Source organism: Pleurodeles waltl, chromosome 4_1 (assembly GCF_031143425.1).
Source record: "Pleurodeles waltl isolate 20211129_DDA chromosome 4_1, aPleWal1.hap1.20221129, whole genome shotgun sequence".
Taxonomy (NCBI): Eukaryota; Metazoa; Chordata; class Amphibia; order Caudata; family Salamandridae; genus Pleurodeles; species Pleurodeles waltl.
Genome location: NC_090442.1, coordinates 967,195,201 through 967,220,016, shown reverse-complemented (window position 1 = coordinate 967,220,016; position 24,816 = coordinate 967,195,201). Strand labels below are relative to the sequence as shown.

Genomic DNA, 24,816 nt, shown 5'->3' with positions numbered 1-24,816 from the left:
TGGAACACAAGGGCGCCTCGTCCTATTAGATGTTGGTTGGAACTTCACTTTGCTGGCTTTCTATCACTTTATTTATTACAGAAAACAGTGAATAATATTATTCACTTGTGTAATAGAAGATGGAGTACAGTTAACTGGAATATGACAATAAATGGCAGTTAAAGTAAGTAAAAAATGCTTTTAAATGTATGTTGTATGCATGCTTGCAGGTGAGAGTGTGTTTATTTGTGAGTATGTGAATGTGTGTGTATGTGTAAGCATGTGTGTGTGAGTCAAAGTAAAGGTCCAATGGCATGTGATATGTTATTTCCCCTCGCCCGGGCAATTTGGTGAATTGACGCCCATTGACCTCTTCCTCATTTACTTATTAGGTATGAGGCATTATGCTTCTTGACAAACTGATGAAGCCTCTGGTTTCAGTTTTCCCTCAATCTTGTCCTGCCCAAGTGGCTTCCCCCTTCCAAGACACCATCTGTCTGAAGAGCCTAGAAGAAAGGAAAACCTATCCAGGTACATTGCATCATTTTGTGTGTCCGAGGGACTGTGAAAATATTTCTCTACTTTTTAACACTATGCAGGGAAGACTGCGTCTGAATGCATAGTTTGCCTGGTTCAACTGCCTTTTTTTCTTTAATGGCGCAGGCAGTTCTTCAATGGCCAAAGTGCAATATACATGTGCAGGTCATTCAAGTTTCACATTCACTGGCTCTGATGCTGTCTCAAATGTTTGGCTGTGCATGTCCTGGTTATGCAGTTCAGGTATGTGCAACAGAATCATGTGGGCTGGCTTCAGTATGGTGCCGCTGCTTGGATGCTGGCTGTGTCCTCTAGGAATTGAAAGCTTCTCAGTTGTAGCACTGATTCTAGGGCCCTGGAGCTTAGTTTGCCCCAGTATGGTCTATGGACTCTGTGCATTGTTTTGGGCTCTTGTTCTCACATTGCTCTGACTCGTGTTTTGGTCAAAGCCTTCCAAATAGCACTGCTTAAGGTCAAAGCCTACAGACAGTACGGCAAAGACATCTTGGGGATATTTTGAAAGCTTCAGTGGGATTGCATTTCACTCAATGCTTACCATTGGCTTTGTTTTTACCAAACAGGTACTTGCTATATATTTGCTGGCTTTATTTGTTTTAGGCTGTTCCTCCTTTGAAGCATAGCCTATTTCTTCCATGACGACTTGCTTTTTGTAAATAGGTCTTTAAATTTGGTTTTTATCTTGTCACATTTGCTGTGCATTCAAAGACAGACGTCAAATATCAGGCTCTTTACTCTTCTTTCCCTGACTTCAAAATGAGAAGGTTTATGTGACAATCCTGCTGGGTACTCGTGTGAGAGAAAAGGCTGTAAGTTGTTACTTTTTCTAGTACACAATAAAATTTGCATGTCTGTAAATGAACTGTGAAGATGTTACGGAATATGGCAGAATTAGGAAAGCACAAATGAAGCATTTTTACGTACTTCTGAAGTGTGGAGGAAACAAATACTTTAATAAGATCAAAACAAATCAATACACTTGGTGATGCTGTTTCCTCACATTATCATTTGTGCGCTGTATACTTTTATTAGTAAAACTGTATGTCTGTCCAAATGTGATATTAATTTCAAAGGGAAATGTGTTGTCTGAAATGGGAGTGCTCTACTATGCCATGCATGCTCTGCTCTGGGCCAGTTCACTCTACAACACTCTACTTCACATCAAACTATGACACTCTACTCCCCTTCACGCTATGCCACGTCACTCTACTCTACTGCACTTCCTTCTGGGCCACTCTACTACATTTCACTTTAGGCCACTCTACGGCCCTCCACGGCATTCTATGCCACTTTATTCAACTCTACACCACTCCCTTCTATGACTCTGTATTCATCTCTATGCTACGCCACTCCACAACACTTTACTCCACTCTACAACACTTTACTCCATACTGTGCTACCCCACTCTACGTCCAGCTCCTCTACATCACTCCACTCTATGCCACTCTACTCCAGTCTGCCTCTTTGTGACCCATTACTCCACAACACACTAAACCACTCCATGCCACTCCATTTTCTCTACTCCTATCTACTACACTCTACAGCAGTCCAGTCTAATCCACAAGACTCCCCACTCTTCACCACACCACTCCAAGACACTCCTTGCCACACATGTTTAGCCATGGTTAGCATCATCCACGCTGGTGTACAACAAGGCTAAAACACATAGGCAAAGCCCATAAGTCTTTCGTAGGCAAGAGCTGTTGGCTTCGCCAATGCTTTTCTTTGTTTACTGCTTGCAAGTTGTCATGCTGTGCCCCATCATTCCACAGACTAAATGAGGAGCTCTTTACTAATTTATTGTGGCTTACACAGCTCCTACACTGCTAACTAGTTTGACTAATTGTGAAAACCTGGGTCCTTTAACTCATATAATTTTGTTCTGATGTAGTCTTTGTACTTATGCACAGGCTGCTCAGTGGTATTTATTGCCCCTCTCATAGCACTCTGTTTAAATTCATGCCTCATGGAAAGTGTGGCATTTCTGACAGGTGGTAATATCACCCCTAGAAGACAGTGATTTAAGTTGTTTGTACTTCTTTGTTCCAGTGTCCAATGCTAGTGTTTTTATCAATATTACAGCTCTGCTGTCCTTGGACTCGGGTTATGATTAAGTTATTGTGGCCACTCACTCACTCCTCAATTGTCAATAGCTTGTATGATAACTACCTTTAGAGGAGTTTAGTGTAGCCTCCATCACAGCCTTAATTCTTTCCAATCAAATTGCCACGTACCCAACCTATCTCCAGAACAATTAATTGTGAAAACCTCTCAAAGATGACCGTAAGGCATGGATCTTTTGGCCTTTCACTCAATACGTTGGTATTTTAAAGGAGTCAGACACCCCCATAAAATGTGTTAAGCATCTCCCAGATTTCAGACACAAATAGACAACATGCTTAAGTATAACATTCAGTTAGTTAGTATGCTCCTGCACTTTCCCTCAAAATATTCACCTTAAAACTGTGAGAGGTCCTACAAAAGATTGCCCCCCTTACACATTGTGACCTGAAAACACTGACCTCCAAGAAGAACATATTGTGATCAAGACCAGTGGCTTAATATTCACAGCTGCTCACTAATGCCACTTTCTAAAAATTCAAATTATGTGTGCAAGCGTCTATTAAATCTGTCACTGACAAAAATGAATATTCATCACATTAAAAGGGCTTTGTTCAGTTTTGGCTTACTAGCATCCCTCTTCCACTCAAATGAGGTTGAGGTTCAGGCTATAGCAATATTGGCATGGCCTACTCTTTGTGTGCAGGGGTGTCAACAGTTAGTGAGGCATGATAAATAACAATAGAAATGTTTGAGCCCTCAGTAACAGAAAACCAATCAACAGCTAACCATCATTCCAGTAATCATTCCATCACTTTCTGTTGTGTCACAGCCACCTCATGTTCAGCTACCTTTGTGATGCTTTCGACCACCTCTTAAGTTCATTTTCAAACTTTTTTCATTCAATTGTTTCTTTTTTATGTAACATAATGCATCATCTTATTACAATATGTCTACTGCCAACCCCCTGTGGTTCAGAGCCATTGGCTGTCTGCAGCATGGATGTGGACCTGCGCCCAACCCCTCCACTATGGGAGGCCAACTTCTTGCCACACCTGACCTTTGGCTGCCTGTGCCATGTGGTGGGGCAAGAAACCTGGCTGGAGACCATGCCCTTCATCAACACTCCACAGGTGAACAATTATATATATAACCCCATCTCTCTCTCTTCCTTAATCAAATTTCTTTCCAGTCTTGCAGAGACTTAAGAGAGCACCAAGCGGCTGTGCTAAATCCTGTGGAAATCCCACATGACCAAACAACAACCTAAAAATGTTTTATTTTTTTAATTTTAGTCTCTTTGGAGGATGGATGATGGAACAACGGATGCGTTTACAACGCATGCCTTTGCAATGTGGTCTTTACAACGACCTTGTCTTTACAGCGCATGCCTTTACCATGCATGCCTTTACAAAAAATTTAGTTTTAAAAGCATATTTGGTAAAGTAACATGTATGGTAAATTCTCCCCCGCCCTGCCCCTAAACCTGACATCATATTAAAACTGCCCCTTCTAACCCCTGCCCAGAGCCCTAATCCCCGGCCTACCCTGCCCTGTCCTAAAGCCTGTCCCAAACTTTCCTTAAAACTACCCCCATCACCCACCCTGCCCTAGACTCTAAAACCTACCTTAGACTCTAAAACCTACCCTGGCCTAAAAATGACCCCACCTGTCCTAAAAACTACCCAGACCCCGTCCTAAACCGTAAAACCTACCCTGGCCTAAAAACAACCCTTCCCTTCCCTGCCCTAAAAACTACTCCCACCCTCGCCCCGAAACCTAAACCTAAAACCTACCCTGCCCTGTCCTTAAAACTACCCTGGCCCCCTGCCATAAACCCTAAAATCTTCCCTGCATTAAAACCTACCCTGCCCTGTCCTAAAAACTACCCAACCCCCTGCCCTAAACCCTGAAACCTACACTGTCCTGTCCTAAAAACTACGCCGACCTACCCGCCCAACCATAAAACCTACCCCGCTGTGTCCTAAAAAAATACCCAACCCCGCTCTGAACCCTAAAACCTACCCCACCCTGTCCTAAAAACTACCCTGACCCCGCCCTCAACCTAAAACCTACTCTACTCCTGTCCTGAAACCTACCCCACGCTGTCCTGAAAACTACTCTGACCTCCAGCCCTAAACCCTAAAATCTGCCCTGTCCTAAAACCTACCCCGCTCTGTCCTAAAAACTATCCGACCCCACTCTAAACCCTAAAACCTACTCTGTCCTAAAACCTACCCCACCCTGTCCTAAAAACTACCTGCCCCCCACCTTCACCCTAAAACCTACCCTTCCCCTGTCCTAAAACCTACCTGGCTCTGTCCTAAAAACTATCCTACCCCACTCTAAACTCTAAAACCTACCCTGTCCTAAGACGTACCCCACCCTGTCCTAAAAACGACTCCGCCCCCACCTTCACCCTAAACCCTACCCTTCCTCTGTCCTAAAACCTACCCCACTCTGTCCTAAAAACTACCCATCCCTCGCTCTAAACCCTAAAGCCTAACCTGTCCAAAAACCTACCCTGTGCTGTCCTAAAAACTACCCTGACCCCACCCTAAAACCTACCCTGTCCTAAAACCTACCTCGCTCTGCCCTAAAAACTACCCTTCCTTGCTCTAAACCCTAAAACCTACCCTGTCCTATAACTTACCCCACCCTGTCCTACATACTACCCCAGCCCCCGCCACACCCGAATCCCAAAACCTACCCCACCCTGACCTAAAAACGACCCGACCCGCCTTCACCCTAAACCCTACCCTTCCCCTGTCCTAAAACCTACCCTCTTCTGTCCTAAAAAACTAACTGACCCCTGTTCTAAACCCTAAAACCTACCCTATCCTAAAACCTAACCCACCCTGTCCTAAAAACTACCCCATCCCACCGACCCACCCTAATCCTAGAACCTACCCTGCCCAGTCCTAAAACCTACCCCGATCCCTCACCCTGTCCTAAAAACTACCACAACCCTCCATCCCCAACCCAGGCCCCACTTACCTCTCTCCTCTGGTCACTGCTCCTTCCTGCTTGCTTCCTTTGTTCCGTCTGACTGTTCTCTCAACCTTTACCATGCATATGCGTGATAAACGCATATGTGTGGTAACATCAGTGTGATCAATGCATATCGTTGCATTGACCATGTTATTAATGCTGTTTCCCTCTTTGGGTTGCTACTCTGTGTCCCCCCCATCCACCTCACAAGAGCTTGTTGGGAAGGGTATTCCTAGCTTTCCCCCATCTGTTTTTTTATTTATTGTTCAACATTCGGGGACCAAGAGATTCTTGTAGCACTAAATATCGCTATTCTTTTACCCTTACTTTCTCCAAACTTGCTGAACAGATTTAAACCAAGTCACAAAAAACACACATTCTGAATAAAGCTCTAGCTTTCTACCAGATCTAATGTAATTCTGTTCTGTGATTTTCCCTCTGGAAATTGCATGGGGAAAATGTGTTTTGGGGCCCCCTTTCTCTCACCCTCCCACCACTTGACAGACCATCCAGAATTTATTTTGAACATTTCATTATAATTCATAAATTGTGTCATAATAGTTAGCAACAAAACATATAAAAAGCTCTTTCTATTGAAACTCTGACTTAAAAATACCTACCCAGTGGCAATTGCCACTGTGCGTTATATATCATGGATGAGACTTATTGAATTTTACCAGTGGTTTCAAAGCTTGTAATGAGGTCTGACTGAATTATTTCCCATAATTCACAGCACTGAAATATTTTGCAGGATCAAGTTAATTTGCAGATAAGTTAAACACAGCATTTTGTCTTTCTCTCCGTACCGGTAAAAACACTTTGACAATTCTAGTGCTGCATCTACACCAATAATCAGCTCACCTAACAAACTCACTCTTGGAGGCTATCCTTGGTGCATGCATCTACCAATGAATCCTCACCACTGTGAAAACCAACATTGTAAAAATTGCACTGCCCCACAATGCATTTTATTTTCTTTCTTTATATACATCTTGTAAAACCTATTCTGCTTTGTCAATGAACTACAAGAGAAAAAAACATTATAGAGTGTGCCTTTTTACAGCCTTTTAATTAGCTCTGCATTTAAACTTTGATTTATAATAATACACATTGTTGCATAAAATGCATTTTTTATATTAGCACAGTTCTCCAACAAAAAGCATTGACACACAGATTTCTCACATGCTTGAAATCTTTCGAAAGAACGAGCAAATCAATAAATCACGTAATATAAAAACATACATATAGATTCACGTAGAATATATAGTCCTCTATTGGCTTTTCAGGGTTCAGGTGACATTCGGACTTCAGATGTGGAGACTTCTTTGTCGCAGAGGTATTAGCTTATCACAGCTCACAAGACCTTTATATGCCTTATTACTTAAGCAATGTATTTCTGTACTATTCACATTTATACAGGTGTGAGATTAGCATAACTCATGCTGTTGCTCCACACGTAATTTGGGAGCTATGTTATGCAATATGATTACTTCTTAATGACAGACAATGTACTTCCTGGATAAAGGATACAACTCCCTGTTTCCTACAGTGGGATCACTATTTCCTGTATTTCTACTGTGACCATTAATTTATGAGTTTATTTTCTTTGGGACCCACTTAGGTTTACTCTTTTGGAATACCTCCATCTATATACAAAAATCCGGATTTCAGTGTCTATACTTCAGCCTTGAAAAAGTCACGTTCCACGACGAAACACGTGTCGACTGGCTTTTTACAATGATGTGTACTGGATTTTTACATAAGACCTTGCTACCATCTAATAAACCTATTTTTGTTTTTTTAACCTACTTTCAGCTAAACTTTATACGATGGACTGTCACATTTACTTTTGGACTAGTATACTTGTGTATCTAATCTTAGTTAATTTTAGCACAGTGGGTCTTGGTCAATTGTCACTGGCACTCAGGATAGTAGGGTACATGATACCACATCAACACCAACTGCTAAACTTGTGTCATGAATTGCATATGCCTTTACTACTACTACTAACCAATGTTCTTTTGTTCTTTATTGACATTTATAAATCACTCAGCCTTCCACGTCCTTGTTTACAAATGCCACCAGAATTCCTATATATATAAATATATATATATATATATATATATATATATATATGGCGAATTTCTGCCACTCATTCAAAAAAGCAGAAAGAAGTCGCACCCGACATGTCCACTCCTCAAAAATAGAATTTTATTTGCAAAAAATATATATTATCCACAAAGAAGCAAACTGACTCAAAGGCAACACGTTTCAACACCAAAGTGTCTTCATCATTTTCAATTTGGCCATGATGAAGACACTTTGGTGTTGAAACGCATTGCCTTTGAGTCAGTTTGCTTCTTTGTGGATAATATATATTTTTTGCAAATCAAATTCTATATTTGTGGAGTGGACATGTTGGGTGCGACTTCGTTCTGCTTTTTTGAATGAGTGGCAGAAATTCTCCTTATATTTTAAAATGGGTACCACTACTGTTTCTTCGCACCAGGCTTGTGAGGTGGATGTAGCCGGTTCAGTGGTTTTCTTTCTGTTTAATATATATATATTGTTAGAAATGGGGTCCTTGGTTGACAGTCAGGTTACCCCCTGTTCAAGCAAAGACCCTCACTCTAGTCAGGGTAAAAGAGAATCACCCTCAGCTAACCCCTGCTTACCCCCTTGGTAGCTTGGCAGAGCAGTAGGCTTAACCTCCGAGTGCTAGGCGTAAAGTATTTGTACCAACACACACAGTAACTCAATGAAAACACTACAAAATGACACAACACAGGTTTAGAAAACTAGGAAATATTTATCTAAACAAAACAAGACCAAAACGACAAAAATCCACCATACACAAGTCAAGTTATTAATTAAAAATCAAAAAGAGTCTTTAAGTAGTTTTAAAAACACACTAGTGCTGCTTGAGTGAAAATGTACCTGGTGTGCGTCAAAAATAACCCCGCACGGGCGGCGTGCGTCGAAAATAACTCCGCACGGCGGTACTCGAGTCAAAAATCCAGCCGCACGATGAGTTGACGATCCAGCCGCGCAGGTTGCGATCTCCCAGCCTCCGTCAGCGATGCTGCGCGTCGTTTCTCCTGCTCCGTGCGTCGATTCTTCGGTCGCGTTTCCCGCGAGCGTCGTTTCTCAGCCGCGGAGCTGGCGGCGAGTCGTTTTTCAGCCGCCGATCGGATTCGCGTCGATCTTTTCCCCGCACGGCGCTCTGTGCGTGGATTTTCTTGTCTTTAGGCTGCCAGCTTCTCCTTTCAGGGTCCCAGGACTGGATGGGCACCACAGGGCAGAGTAGGAGTCTCTCCAGAGGCTCCAGGTGCTGGCAGAGAGAAGTCTTTGCTGTCCCTGAGACTTCAAACAACAGGAGGCAAGCTCTAGATCAAGCCCTTGGAGATTTCTTCTCAAGATGGAAGGCACACAAAGTCCAGTCTTTGCCCTCTTACTCTGGCAGAAGCAGCACTGCAGGAAAGCTCCACAAAGCACAGTCACAGGCAGGGCAGCACTTCCTCCTCAGCTAACAGCTCTTCTCCAGGCAGAGGTTCCTCTTGATTCCAGAAGTGTTTCTAAAGTCTGTAGATTTGGGTGCCCTTCTTATACCCATTTTAGTCTTTGAAGTCACCTTTCTTCAAAGGGGACTCACACCTACTTGTGAAATCCTGCCTTGCCCAGGCAAGGCCTCAGACACACACCAGGGGGTTGGAGCCAGCATTGTTAGAGGCAGGCACAGTCCTTTCAGATGAGAGTGACCACTCCACCCCTCCCTCCTACCAGAGATGGCTAATCAGGAAATGCAGGTTACACCCCAGCTCCCTTTGTGTCACTGTCTGGTGTGAGGTGAAAAACAACCCAACTGTCAACTGACCCAGACAGGGAATCCACAAACAAGGCAGAGTCACAGAATGGTTTAAGCAAGAAAATGCTCACTTTCTAAAAGTGGCATTTTCAAACGCACAATCTTAAAATCAACTTTACTAAAAGATGTATTTTTAAATTGTGAGCTCAGGGACCCCAAACTCCACATGTCCATCTACTCTCTAGGGGAATCTACGCTTTAATCATATTTAAAGGTAGCCCCCATATTATCCTATGAGAGAGACAGTCCTTGCAACAGTGAAAAACGAATTTAGCAGTATTTCACTGTCAGGACATATAAACCACATTACTATATGTCCTACCTTATCCATACACTGCACCCTGCCCTTGGGGCTACCTAGGGCCTACCTTAGGGGTGCCTTACATGTAAGAAAAGGGAAGGTTTAGGCCTGGCAAGTGGGTACACTTGCCAAGTCGAATTTACAGTGTAAAAATACACACACAGACACTGCAGTGGCAGGTCTGAGACATGATTACAGAGCTACTTATGTGGGTGGCACAACCAGTGCTGCAGGCCCACTAGTAGCATTTGATTTATAGGCCCTGGCACCTCTAGTGCACCTTACTAGGGACTTACTAGTAAATCAAATATGCCAATCATGGATAAACCAATCACATACAATTTCACACAGAGAGCATATGCACTTTAGCACTGGTTTGCAGTGGGAAAGTGCTCAGAGTTCAAAAGCCAACAGCGACAGGTCAGAAAAAAATAGGAGGCAGGAGGCAAAAAGACTGGGGATGACCCTGCATAAGCAAAAGTCCAACACGACCCCCTACCAGCCTAAAGCCAGGGGAGAACAATCAATACCTTGATGTACTTCCCTGATTGGGGCGATAGAACAAAGACCCAGGCCCACAACAGCAGGGGCATGTTCCAGTTCTACGCCTTCCTGACTCCAGTTGGATCCCTCTGTCCATACTCTCAGGGCCCACTAAGCTAACCCAGGGGGAACCCTTCTCCACATCTACAGACACCATCTGTGCAGCACCTAACTTTACTTTGCTCACAGATGAATTGCAATGGGCAGATAGTACCACCAGGGCCAACACAGTGGGCAACTCTGTCCACCAGGACAGCAAGCCACGGTGGCCCCGGACAACTGTCAGGGATGAGAGCCCGACCTCAGGCCTCTCCAACCACTGTGACTGCGGAGAGTGGGGGGCGGTAGCCCCAGGTGCCTGGCACCCTTTGACCACTCTCTCTTCCACCAGGTCAGGGATGACAACCTGACCATGGTCCTCCCCTCTGGGGCTCTGTACCCTCCCTGCCGAAGCGGCACCCCCAGAGTCAAAAACTGTCAGGGTGCTTGTAGAAGCAGTCCTGCACAATTCTTCCACCAGTGCAGGGCTGTTAACCTGCAACTGGTCCGCCAACCTGGGGTCTGTACCTTCAGGTTGGACCAGGGCCAGGGGTGAGGCTCTTTCTCCCCTGTCCCTACTCTCAGGGTTCTGCACCCCCCCCTCAGGGAGAGTACCCCTTGAAATCACACCAGGGGGGGTGATTGGGCAAACCGCCCACCCCTTCAGGTCAGGGTTTACCCCCTGCACCTAATCCTCCAGTCCAGGGTCTGTACCCACAGACTGGACCACTGCCTGGCAACCCAGGTCTTCCTGGGGGGCATACCTACCCCCCACCAGGTCAGAGTTTACCCTCTGAACCTGGTCATCCAACCCAGGGTCACCACCCTGTGGTTGAACCACTGCCTGGCACACCAGGACTTCCAGGGGGGCACACATACCCCCCTCAAGGGACACACTGTCCCCAAGGGCCACACAAGAGTCTGGCTGGCGCAGGTCTCCTGACCTCTGCCCATCTGACAGAGTCTGGATTCCCCCCAACCCCGAAATGGTCTTACCAAGGTCATTCCTGGGGGGCTCTGCTCTCAGAGCTGACCCCTGACCCTCCAGGTTCTCCACTGGGGTCCGCAACCCCCTCTCAACCCTCTGTCTGGACTTCTGCACCCCCTCACTAGGAGTGGTACTGCCAGACACCAGAACTGGTGGGACGCTGGCTACAGCCGCCCCCCCAAGTTCTCCTGACACTGTGGGGTCTCCCTCAACAGATGGCCCTATGGTACAGGCTAGGCTCCCCTCCTGGTGTTCCCTCATGGAACCCTCCAGGACCTGGGACCGGATCTCGGGCACCTTGGACCTCAGCCCATCCCCATTCCCTCTCCTCAGAGACTGGACATGGGGTCCCTCACCCATCCCACTACACTGGGACCTACCTGGGACACTACAATCCTTCCCTACCGCACCTGGTTGGGAAATACCTAGACCACTCCTCTCAGGAGCACCCCCAAATGCCTCTTCAGACTCTCTGGTACTCACCAAGAGGTCTGCCTCCATTGTAAGCTCCCTGGGGTCAGAGAACTCACACTCCACCTGGTGTTGGCGTAGCTCTGGAAAATAAGGACTAGACATATGCTCTCCAGCAATTACATCACTCAGCCCCTTACATGAATTAACCAAAGTACCCTTCACCCAACCATCCAGTGACTCTGCTTTGGAAAAGCACCCCACATCACCCTTCTGAGACTGGTGAGACAGTACCTGACTGTCCCTGACACTCAACCCACACTCTTCTGGGATGTCTTCACACTCCATAACCAGGACTTCTACCTGGGGGGAACCCCTCTCCCTGTCACTCTCACCTAGAGTCAGTAGAGTGTCCTTCCCACCAGTAGGAATATGACTCCCCATGCCAGTTCCCCAATCCACCTCAGGGACCCTGTGCATCACTGGAGCTACCTCATACCCCTGAACCTCCTGGTGTGTGTTAACTCCCTCCTTCAAGTAGGGCACCACATCTCTGGGCATGTGCATTTCTTCAGCAGCACTAGATATAAAATTGTTGCTGCCACCATTCCAGCTGGATTCAGCCCTCATGACTTCCAGCGGTTTCAATTTAAGCTTGTAAGCATAAATCATCCTTTGTATCTCGAAGTCCCTTTCCCACTTGTCATACTCCCTTTGCATCCTCAACTTTTCTGCCTCCAACCGGCGAACCCTTTCTGCCTGTCTGTCCTGCACATCTTTAGGAGTCAGACCCTTAGACGACACCCTGCTACCCCTCCTGGGGACCCTCCCCCCAGGCGTAACAGGTACCTCCACTACACCACTGTGTATCCTCTGCACTTCCCCACCCACATTCTCCTCCTCTGTGTGCCCTCCAGCCTTCTTGATTGTCACCTCGGCCCTCTGTGCCTTTTGCAGCTCCCCCTCCCTGGTGGAGCCCTTAGTGGGACAGTCAAGATCTTTAAGGAACTGTTTCAATTGAGCAACTGAGTACTCCTTCAGTTTCTCCATTTCAAACACAGCTCCAGCTGTTGCATCTCCAGATTGAGACATGATGGTCACAAGTGCAAAGTTCCAAAGGCAGAAAATAAGTTCCCAAATGAAGTAAAAAGAATCAATCAAGGGATCAGCAAAATCATGGAAGTAGAACAAAAAGGAGTCCTTAAAAGAAAAAGCAAAAGATCACCAAACAAGTAGTATGTGGTCACGTAGTGGTCTGAGATCAAAACAGTAGTGTACACTTAATCACTGTATGTCAAGTACAAATACAAGTCCAAATCCCGACCGCTGATCATCAATGTTAGAAATGGGGTCCTTGGTTGACAGTCAGGTTACCCCCTGTTCAAGCAAAGACCCTCACTCTAGTCAGGGTAAAAGAGAATCACCCTCAGCTAACCCCTGCTTACCCCCTTGGTAGCTTGGCAGAGCAGTAGGCTTAACCTCCGAGTGCTAGGCGTAAAGTATTTGTACCAACACACACAGTAACTCAATGAAAACACTACAAAATGACACAACACAGGTTTAGAAAAATAGGAAATATTTATCTAAACAAAACAAGACCAAAACGACAAAAATCCACCATACACAAGTCAAGTTATTAATTAAAAATCAAAAAGAGTCTTTAAGTAGTTTTAAAAACACACTAGCGCTGCTAGAGTGAAAATGTACCTGGTGTGCGTCAAAAATAACCCCGCACGGGCGGCGTGCGTCAAAAATAACTCCGCACGGCGGTACTCGAGTCAAAAATCCAGCCGCACGATGAGTTGACGATCCAGCCGCGCAGGTTGCGATCTCCCAGCCTCCGTCAGCGATGCTGCGCGTCGTTTCTCCTGCTCCGTGCGTCGATTCTTCGGTCGCGTTTCCCGCGAGCGTCGTTTCTCAGCCGCGGAGCTGGCGGCGCGTCGTTTTTCAGCCGCCGATCGGATTCGTGTCGATCTTTTCCCCGCACGGCGCTCTGTGCGTGGATTTTCTTGTCTTTAGGCTGCCAGCTTCTCCTTTCAGGGTCCCAGGACTGGATGGGCACCACAGGGCAGAGTAGGAGTCTCTCCAGAGGCTCCAGGTGCTGGCAGAGAGAAGTCTTTGCTGTCCCTGAGACTTCAAACAACAGGAGGCAAGCTCTAGATCAAGCCCTTGGAGATTTCTTCTCAAGATGGAAGGCACACAAAGTCCAGTCTTTGCCCTCTTACTCTGGCAGAAGCAGCACTGCAGGAAAGCTCCACAAAGCACAGTCACAGGCAGGGCAGCACTTCCTCCTCAGCTAACAGCTCTTCTCCAGGCAGAGGTTCCTCTTGATTCCAGAAGTGTTTCTAAAGTCTGTAGATTTGGGTGCCCTTCTTATACCCATTTTAGTCTTTGAAGTCACCTTTCTTCAAAGGGGACTCACACCTACTTGTGAAATCCTGCCTTGCCCAGGCAAGGCCTCAGACACACACCAGGGGGTTGGAGCCGGCATTGTTAGAGGCAGGCACAGTCCTTTCAGATGAGAGTGACCACTCCACCCCTCCCTCCTAGCAGAGATGGCTAATCAGGAAATGCAGGTTACACCCCAGCTCCCTTTGTGTCACTGTCTGGTGTGAGGTGAAAAACAACCCAACTGTCAACTGACCCAGACAGGGAATCCACAAACAAGGCAGAGTCACAGAATGGTTTAAGCAAGAAAATGCTCACTTTCTAAAAGTGGCATTTTCAAACGCACAATCTTAAAATCAACTTTACTAAAAGATGTATTTTTAAATTGTGAGCTCAGGGACCCCAAACTCCACATGTCCATCTACTCTCTAGGGGAATCTACGCTTTAATCATATTTAAAGGTAGCCCCCATATTATCCTATGAGAGAGACAGTCCTTGCAACAGTGAAAAACGAATTTAGCAGTATTTCACTGTCAGGACATATAAACCACATTACTATATGTACTACCTTATCCATACACTGCACCCTGCCCTTGGGGCTACCTAGGGCCTACCTTAGGGGTGCCTTACATGTAAGAAAAGGGAAGGTTTAGGCCTGGCAAGTGGGTACACTTGCCAAGTCGAATTTACAGTGTAAAAATACACACACAGACACTGCAGTGGCAGGTCTGAGACATGATTACAGAGCTACTTATGTGGGTGGCACAACCAGTGCTGCAGGCCCACTAGTAGCATTTGATTTACAGGCCCTGGCACCTCTAGTGCACCTTACCAGGGACTTACTAGTAAATCAAATATGCCAATCATGGATAAACCAATCACATACAATTTCACACAGAGAGCATATGCACTTTAGCACTGGTTAGCAGTGGGAAAGTGCTCAGAGTTCAAAAGCCAACAGCGACAGGTCAGAAAAAAATAGGAGGCAGGAGGCAAAAAGACTGGGGATGACCCTGCATAAGCAAAAGTCCAACATATATATATATATATATATATATATATATATATATATATATATATATATTTTTTTTTTTTTTTTCTTTTCTTCAAAACAAAAAAAGTTACAGGTAGGTTATAGTTAGGTCCTGAATTTACTCACACAAGACCATTGAAAGTCGGCAGTTATAGTTATGATTAGCTTAAGTAACTATAATCCGTGCCCTAAGTTAACTGTATCTCGTAGCCCTGTCATGCACAGTTTTCTCCTCAATAATTGTACTGTATATATTACATTGATGTCATCAATTATGTTATCAAAGATGTCATGAGTGATGTAATATGTGGGGTAATTAGCAGTGCATTGATCTACCAATGTAGATGTACCAGTGAATTTCAAAATATTACATTGATATCAATTATGTTATCAAAGATGTCAGGAGTGATGTAATATGTGGGGTAATTAGTAGTGCGTGGATCTACCAATGCAGCTGAATCAGTGAATTTCTATGTGTTTTGTAACATAAAGTAATTTTGATTACTATGCATTAATCCAACCACCGCCGCACATGGCTTTTGGCCGAGTGCATCAGCAGTTGGCCACAGAGCCTGGCCCTGCAGCCAACCCTTATAAGAACCCAAACCCACACTGTGCATGACCTTTGGCTTTGTGCAGTGGGGGTTATCTGCAGTGCCTGAGGCCACCCCTTATGACCAAGCAACCCTGCACTGTGAACGGCCATCGGCCATGCGCAGTGAGTGTTGGCTGCAGGGACTGGTCTGTCACCAGTCCCTGCGGCCAACCCATATACCCTCCAAACCCTGCACAGCCCCCTTTCCCAGTCTGATCTGAGCCCCGTGGACCACATTCCCTGGGGCCCGGCCTAAATATTAAAAATGTTTTGGGGGAAAGTGAGCTGTCCCAGGGACCCAATCCCCTGTGGAGTGTTTTACAGTACAGTGGAGGAGAGTGTTGTACAGTCTATTGTGATAGACTGAAGTATTGTAGATTGTAATCACGTAGAGTGTAGTAGCATACCATAAAGTGTAGGAAAGTGTAAAGAATACAGTGGAGGTGAGTGTTGTACAGTGGAGTGCCATATCATAGATTGGAGTGACATATTGTAGAGAGAAGTTGAGTGGCTTGTTGTTGTGTGTCATACAGTGTGGTAAACTGGTGTACAGTGGATGGGCACAGATTGAAGTAAAGTGTCATATAGTGGCATAGATTGTAGAACAGTGTTGTAGAGTAGAGTTGCATACAGTGGAGTAGAGTATCAGACAGTGGAGCTGCAGAGAATGGAGTATGGTACAGTGGCATGAAGTGGGATGAAGTGTAGTAGTATAGTGGAGCAGAGTACTCTGGAGTGGGGTGGTGATCATCAGACATGTTTTACCCATTACTTACTGACATATGCTCATCAACTGAGAAGAATCTTTAATCTTCCGAGTGGGAATGATGACAAACTTTTTGGCTGCCAAAGTAATCAAATAAAATATGCATCAGAGGATGCTAAATATGGCAAATCCATTTTTCAGCTTTACTGGGCCTCACCACTCCAAGGATCTTGGTTTTACTCTATGGCCACAGGTTTGAATTCTTGGGGGTGCCCTCTGCATTTTATACATCCAAGGTTAATAAAATGGGTATCATTGAGTTGGGTAGCAATAAACATCTGGGGCCGTCTTGTAAATTGTGCTCTAGGGGTGTAAAGTTCATGTGTGCCCACTTACTCAGCACCCTGGCACAATGGTATTACTGAATGGGCAGCAGACGCTTGTGCACCCCCTTCTGAAATACTGATAGCGCTAGTGCACACTTAGTGGCAGCACTATCTTGGCAAGGCATTCCCTGAATTACATGGGGGAGAGACCACATGAAAATGAGGGATTATTTTTGCCACTGCACCGGCACAGTGTTTCCAACACAGGTGCAGAGGCAAACATGCCCTTACAAAGAGCACACAAAGGTGGCACACTGTCAATGCGCCCCCTGAGGGCATCCCTCCTATGGGGTGAAAGCGGATCCCATGGAGCCACCAGAGATCCCCAGAAGGGGGGTGCAGTCCCTCAGTACACCGACCTGCAGGGGGGTCTCTAACCCCTTTACGAATGAAGTGCGGGTGGATTGCCACCTGCACAGGGAAATATGGAGTGACTTTGAAGCAGCCACTTTGTATTTCACCCAATGTACTGCCCCAGGTACAGACCATTTATCATAATATGGTGCACTTTCTCCGGTTGAGCCTCATGCACCGGGAAAGTATACCCTATTTATTGTACAAGCCATGGTGTCTGTCAATACTGGGGTTTAATGTGTGGTCTCTATATGTACACGTTGTATTGTTATGTTACATTGTGCGGGGGAGGCCATGCAAATAGAGCAAACTCAGATTCACCTTATAGAAAGTGTATTTTAATCATTTTGGGACTTGATATATTCATTCATTTTCCTCCATCTAAAAGTTAACACAAAAACACTTATAGGTAGTTATTACAACTTTGGAGGAGGTGTTAATCCGTCCCAAATGTGACGGATATACCACCAGCCGTATTACGAGTTCCATAGGATATAATGGACTCGTAATACGGCTGGTGGTATATCCGTCACTTTATCGTCACTTTTGGGATGGATTAACACCTCCTCCAAAGGTGTAATAACCCCCATAGTCTTTATGTTTGTTATTGTACTGTAAACACAATATTTGCAATTCTCATTTGTACTTGACATTTCAGTACCTGCCAGAATGAATAACATTAATTTCTTTATCTCTTTTGTTTTGTTTTTTATCCGGACCATGTCTCACACACCCAACTACATGAACTATACACTGAGATGTCTTCAGTACCAGCTACTTCTTTGTTGCTATTACAAAGTTTCTTGTACAAAGATTGCCAATGAAAAGTTCATTCTTATTTATCTTGTTTTTAACCTTTCTATCACACTCAGTGACCTTTCAGCCAATGGATCACAGAACACAGAACATAACCTGATACACAGAAGAGATGAAACTAACTACTGCCAAAAAAGGTCATTCCAAACACTGACTAGAATTGTTAGATCTTAAGGTGGATACTGATTTTTGAGTCTAAACAGGTTAAAAGTCAATCTTCGTTGCCATCTGCTCAAACCTAATAACTGAGCTGCACCTCGGTTCTTGCCTCTCAGAAAAATGTTTTCATTTCTGCAGTATATTTGTGGAGCCCTTTAAATGTCACTCTGCTTTCAGCTCTTTAGTGTTTGTAACTGGGGCTTTTTCCTTTCGGCCGTGTAGCCCGCTCCTAGGTGTCATCCCTGATATCATGCACAATCGATATGTGTGCGCGATTGCACCATCCAGGAGGCAACCATCCATTCGTTTGGCTTTTGATTATTTGTCTGGCAGCCCTGTTACAAGTTTGATCTCCTTGTCAAGTACAGGAAGCAACCACTGCTAAAAATAGAGTGACACTGATGGCTTGGTAGGAGGCGACTGCCAACTTCGAAAATTGGTCAACAACTAAAGCTGATGTCTCTCAACAAGATGAAAAATTGAACGAGACACTTTGACGGAACAATCTTCGGTTAGTGGTTCAGTAACACAGAGGTGTATTTTGCTTGCAATTAATTTAATATTTTTGATAAGCGACAGTGCCTTATACAAATATAGACCGTTATGTCCAGAAATAAGATATTTTTAATTCTAATGACACAATATTATTCCATTCCATTGAGATTGTCATAAAAGTTCAGTTTCTCTTGAACCCTGTGAAAATCTGCCTTCTGTCCACTGAATTCGCGGTTACGGTATGGAAGTTTATTCTTTTTAAGTTTCATTAAATGGCAAATTATGTCCTGTAGAACCGAGGGCAACCTAAAATCTCAATGTAATACATTTACAATACTTTAGTAAATTTTGATACAGAAGAGTAGAACCACAAATGCTTCATTGTCAGCCAAATGAAAGTTTGTGTGGAAAATAATTAATAAAGCCGTGTGGAAAATTATTAACAAAGCCGTGTGGAAAATGTGGAAACTATTGCTTGAGGAAATGTTTGAAAATGTGAAATTTTGAACTTAAACCCTCACCTTTGTGTTTATTAAAGGTTAAATAATGGAAGATTTTTTATAATACAATGCCATGGACTGATTAGCCTGTGAATGGAAAGAGAATTCGACAGCAGAGAATGACTATTGACACAAAAACATAAAGATTGAACATGGCATTTCAAGAGAGTTAAACACATACTATGGGCCTTGTTGAGTGCCCCTATAATGCAGATGAATGTCTGTAAAGGGAGTTACTGTACTATGGGAGTTCAACAAGTACAGGAACAATGCAGCTCGGGAGGCGTTAAAGAGGCAACGTGCCCTGGTGAAAATCTCCTAAAAAAATTGAGAAAAACGTGGTAATCAATGCAAAAATAGTTATTCCGGGATGTTACTCCTCCATTATCCTATAAGCAAAATTATCTACCTCTTACTCGGGGACAGGGGAAACCGTCCTTTTGCTGATACTCTTGCAATGTAAACGTTTCAGCTTCTAGCACTGATCATGCACTATGATTATTATTTTCTTCTGCGAGACCCTTTACATGACCAGAAACGTTTTAGAGGTTCTGAATTGGTTCCACAGCTAATCAAAAAAGTCCTTCAGGGAGCCAGTAATATCACGTTAGTAAATTCAGGATAATGTACCGACATTCTAGTGTAGCCACTATTTATTTATGCTTAGTCCAATATTTACTATCCTATTTTGACCTCAGCATGTCAATCTCATCAAGTTGAATTTGCCATACAAATAAACATCACCACTATGTATATACCAGTGCAGAGTGAATTGGTCCGGTACATTAAGACCAAACATTAGATGGAATCAAGTTAAAATCAACATGAGCCATAATGTAAATAGTGATGGTTCTTTGCTCATTCCAACTAATCATAATGGGTATATGAACAGCAAATAGTGTCCCACAAAAGGTCACAGCACTTATTAAGGATACATACTCCATTATGTTTCAATATAAGTCCTGATAGAGCAATGATATAAGAGTCAGAATAGTAATAATAGAGCTTATGAGCTCCTCGATTACAAGTCTACACATTTCAACCTCATGCAGAGTGCACTAAGTAGGATGAAGTCTTCCTCAGGTTGAATATCAATTACTCCTCAGGCCTTGAGTGTACAACCAAAAAGTAAAAAATCAATTTGAGGCATCATAACAGAAGTGTGCCGAGTGAGAGCAGCAAACCAGTCCCCCAATGAATCCAAAAAGAGCGAACACATATTTTCAGTGTGTCAAAGGTGTACAACCAATGAGCAGCTAACACCCTGGTACACAGGTCGATGTATATTAATTCGCACCTTCAGGAGAACAATCGAGTTGTGTGCACTACTTTGTGTTTTCTGAAACAACAATTTCTTTAGAATATGGCACATTAAATGACTATTACACAGTTGTGTGTTTTGTGTTCAGTTTGAGGTATTATACTGTGGCTTTTATGTAGTGAAATGTCTCCAAGCTACCCAGCAGGCCTCCCTGGGACCCTAAGTCTTAAACACACTATGAGATTACGTCATTAAATTAGACTCTCCATATGCCACAAGGTCTCAACTCTCAATGGTGAGCATGTGCTGAAAGCATACTATGGCAGTGATTCTGTCGGCGGGTACTACTTTTTGGGCTGTTTGATTTGCATCTTCAGATGCCCAGTTGTGCGACAAAGCAGCTGTGATTGCTAGAAGCAAGGTTTTTCCCATTTTCACTGGTGGACAGCTGTCAAATGACTCCTGGGGTAGTATCAACCTGATTTACATATGACAGCCATGTTGTGATACAGAACCAGGCATAGTCACAGGAGCTAGAGCGGGAGTTTCCAATTAGCCAATCACTGTGGGACATGAAAGTGTGCACTCACTCTGGGAGCCCCCAAAATAAGCATGCTTGGTCTTCGGTTCACTGCCAAAATATATTAGTTTCTTCAGTACTATGCTGCTGAGATGTCTGACTTACGCTTAAACGATCTGATTTACATTTTGAATGGGGAATGATTCAGTGAGCATTGTAGATGTATTTTACACTAGCTGCCTATTGAGAAAAAGTGAATATTCAAGTCCTTGCCCCTGATGCATCATGCAGCCCATGGTAGAAGGACTCTTTCACTACAGGCTAAGAGTCATTAGTATCAACCCAATAGCCCACTGTGCTCAGCCGGTGCTCATAATCTTGTGCTCCCCAAGATTAAGGAGTATAAAATGGGAGGTCGAGCTTTCAGCAATTTAGTAGCGAAACAATGGAATTCTTTATCGTGTGCTATAAAGGGGAACCCTTGGCACCTTCCCTTAGAAAGGTTTTAAAACCCTTGCTTTACAAATAATCTGGAAATGTTGTGTGTACGCAGTGTTAACTCTTGGCTAATACCAGAATGCTCTTTTTGAGGATTAGTTTGTGTTTAATGTGAATAATTGATATCACATGCCAGGAGTGGTGTCCGATGGGATATGTAGTGTGTGCAAAGTATTAATCCAAATATTTATGTTGTAAATTCAGAATGGCACCTGTAAGGATGTAGACGTTTCCGATGCCGGTCAGGCCCTTGATCAACTTCAATCCCATACTGATTCCCAACTCCAACCCAGAGCCATAACAACGTTGCTCAGTGCGGATTCTGTCTTCAATGGGGACTTTGATCCCCAGGTTGGATCCTGACCCTTATGCCTATGGGTACTATTATAGAATGGAGCGGCCAGTAGACTTGATTCCGTCTTCAACGGGGACTTTGATCCCTAGGTTGGATCTTGACCTAATGTCTGTGGGTATGGGTATAGTGAGAGTATGGAGGAGTCGCTAGACCCTTTAGAATTCCAGCGAGAAGATACTGAAATGGACTGGACTCAGGAATTGGGTGAAGCCAGTGGTCTTGATTCCTCCCCTGATGCTGGCATGCTTTCTCCCCCTACCATGGCTACAGAGGAGGGATCCTCTTATTCAATTGTGGTGAGAAGAGAGGCTGAGGTCCTGGGCCTCGAGCTGCCTTTGGAGGCTGTCAGGACTATCTCCTGACTAAGGTGCTTCAACCCAGGGCTTCTACGCTTTTCAATGAAGCCCTCACTGATGTTTTGCTGGGGATGTGGTCAAAACCCATCACAGGGGCTCTTACACCATAGGCCTGTGCCTAATGCCCTCAAATTCCTTACCTGAGAACCCACGCCTGAGAGTTTAGTCATCCAGGTTTCTTCCTCTTCTGGGGCACTCCCATCTGCACCCCTGGATAGGGCATCAAAATGACTGGACCAACTTGGGAAGAACCACATACCTTTTGGGCCGCTATTCCCTTATTTTATGGGATATGGTCATGCAGGTGCTGCCACAGGTCCCGGAGGAGGCCCAGATCATTCTCTCCCAAGCCGTTGCTGATGGGAAAGATGCCGCCAAGTTCACGATTCATTGTGAACTGGACATGAGTGACTCACTATGCAGATCGGTTGCATTGATGGAGACCTTGAGGCGCCATGCATGGATGATGACATCTGGCTTTTTGGGGGACGTCCAGCAATTGCCCATGGGCATGCCCTTAATGTCACTCGTCTCTTCGGAGACAAAGCGGACTCAGTGCTGAGCGCTTTACGGAGTTCCGTGCTACGGCTCAGTCCTTTGGCCTTACAGCTGCTCCTGGCCCCTCTCAGCCTGCTTACCACCCCTTTCGTGGCTATGCATCCATTTCCCTCCAGCCTCCATGCTACGCATGCTGCCCAGTGCCTGCAGACGCAGGATTCAACGTCCCCACGGATCAGGGAGCCAACAGTCAACCCAGTCCTACCTCCCTACCCCTGCAGCCTCCAAACCTTCTTAGTCAGTCGTTCCATCACAAACCAGTTGGAGGCAGATTTGCCATCACCTGCCCCATTGGGAATCCATCACGATGGACTGGTGGGTTTTGCAAATCATCTGAAAAGGCTACTTCCTCCCATTCAAATTAACCCCCCCCCCCCGGCCATGCCCCCATCCTACAACCTGTTGACGGAGGATCACTTGTAATTGTAATTATATAGTGCTTACTACCCCTAATGAGGCATCAAAACGCTCTTCGGCGAGTATCATGGTGCACGCTACTCCATAACCCAAGACGAATTAGTGGTGGATTAGAATACGTAAATATGAGTACAGTATTAGTATTATTATGAGTGAATTTGAGCAGAGGATATGTGAGCTTATTAGTTGGATTGACTAGAGTAATGGAGGGATAGAGGAGGAAAGAATCCAGAAGTGTTAATTGGGAGTTTCTAGTAATAGGACGAGGCTTGGAATTAATAAAGGAGAGATGAAGGAGTCTGTGGAAAGAGGTTAGGGAGATCATAGTAGCAGGAGGGATTTTGGGTGAGTCAAAGGTCTGATAAATGAGGGAGAATTTAGTAGGGTTGTTTGGGAGATCATAGTAGTAAACCAAGGTTTGGGGTGAGCTATACTGTATGCGGTAGAAGAGGGAAGAGCAGAGTTATTTTGGAGATGAAAGTAGAGAATGGGTTTGGGATGAGTCAGAGTGAAGATGGAGGCTAGCTTAAGATAGGGTGATGGGGAGACAGAGTAAAGCTTACGAGAGAGTAAAATGTGTATTATTTTGTATTTATTATTTTATATAAATATGTGTATATATATATATATATATATATATATACACACACATATATATAATTATTTATATTTTGAATTTTATTTATAGATTTATTTTTATTGATTTTTTCTTTAGTACAGTTGGCACTTCTCTGCAAGGAAGTTATGGCTCTCTTGGCCAAGCCAAGGGAGCCATAGAGAGGGTCCCTGTGCCAGAAGTGGATCATGGTGTTATTCCGACTACTTTCTGGAGCTCAAAAAGGACAAGGGCCTCCGGCCTATCCTAGACCTCCAATCCCTCAATCTTTTCCTTGGAAAGGAAAAGTTCAAGATGCCCACTCTGGCTCAGGTACTATCTGCCCTGGACCCTGGAGACTGGATGGTAGCATTGGACTTGCAGGATGCCTACTTTCACATTCCTGTCCTGCCTGCCCACCGACGTTACTTGCAGTTGGTGGTAGATCACAAGCATTTTCAATTAACCGTACTCCCCTTTGGCCTTGCCAGCACCCCTCGGGTGTTCACCAAAGTGATGTTGGTGGCCGCAGCTCATCTGCGCAGGTTAGGGGTTTTAGTATTCTCCTGATTGAGGGCGTGCTCACCTTAGGCTGCCGTCTCCAACCTCCAGACTATGGCAAGCCTCCTGCATTCATTGAGCTTCACTATAAACATGCCGAAGTAGCTCCTGACTCCCTCTCAGAAGTTCCCTTTCATCGGAGCTGTTCTGGACACTGTGCCGTTTTTGGCCTATCCTCGCTAGTGATGAGTCCAGGATATTGAGGGTATGATGCCAATGCTTCAGCCTCTGTCCTGGGTTTCGGTGAGAAGGACTCTGAGGCTGCTGGGCCTCATGGCCTCCTGCATCCTACTATTCACACATGCCATATGTCATCTGCAGGCTCTGCAGTGGGACCTGAAGTTCCAGTGGGCGCAGCATCTGTGAAATCTTTCCAACGTGGTCCAGAACGCAGACGGAACTGTGCAAGATCTGCAGGGGTAGCTTTCAAACTGCAATTGGGTCAAAGGCAGATCTCTCTCCTTTTACCAACCAGATCTGACAGTAGTGACAGATGCGTTACTCCTGGGATGGGGCGGCCACATGGGGG

The 24,816-nt window shown here is 44.8% G+C and overlaps 1 protein-coding gene across 4 annotated transcripts in view; it reads left to right on the top strand.

Annotated features, from left to right (window-relative positions):
• The window catches only part of TBC1D22A (TBC1 domain family member 22A), a 1,763,002-nt gene that overhangs the window by 1,630,348 nt on the left and 107,838 nt on the right, over positions 1 to 24,816 (top strand). Inside the window, exon 13 of one of the 4 annotated variants that reach the window (XM_069229722.1) lies at positions 18,069 to 18,091. The exons of the other annotated variants lie outside the window; for them this stretch is intronic. Within the exon in view, the coding sequence (XP_069085823.1) occupies positions 18,069 to 18,071 (3 nt within the window). The 3' untranslated portion in view covers positions 18,072 to 18,091. Of the gene's footprint in view, positions 1 to 18,068; positions 18,092 to 24,816 lie in introns of those variants that run through there. 4 annotated transcript variants of the gene reach the window in all.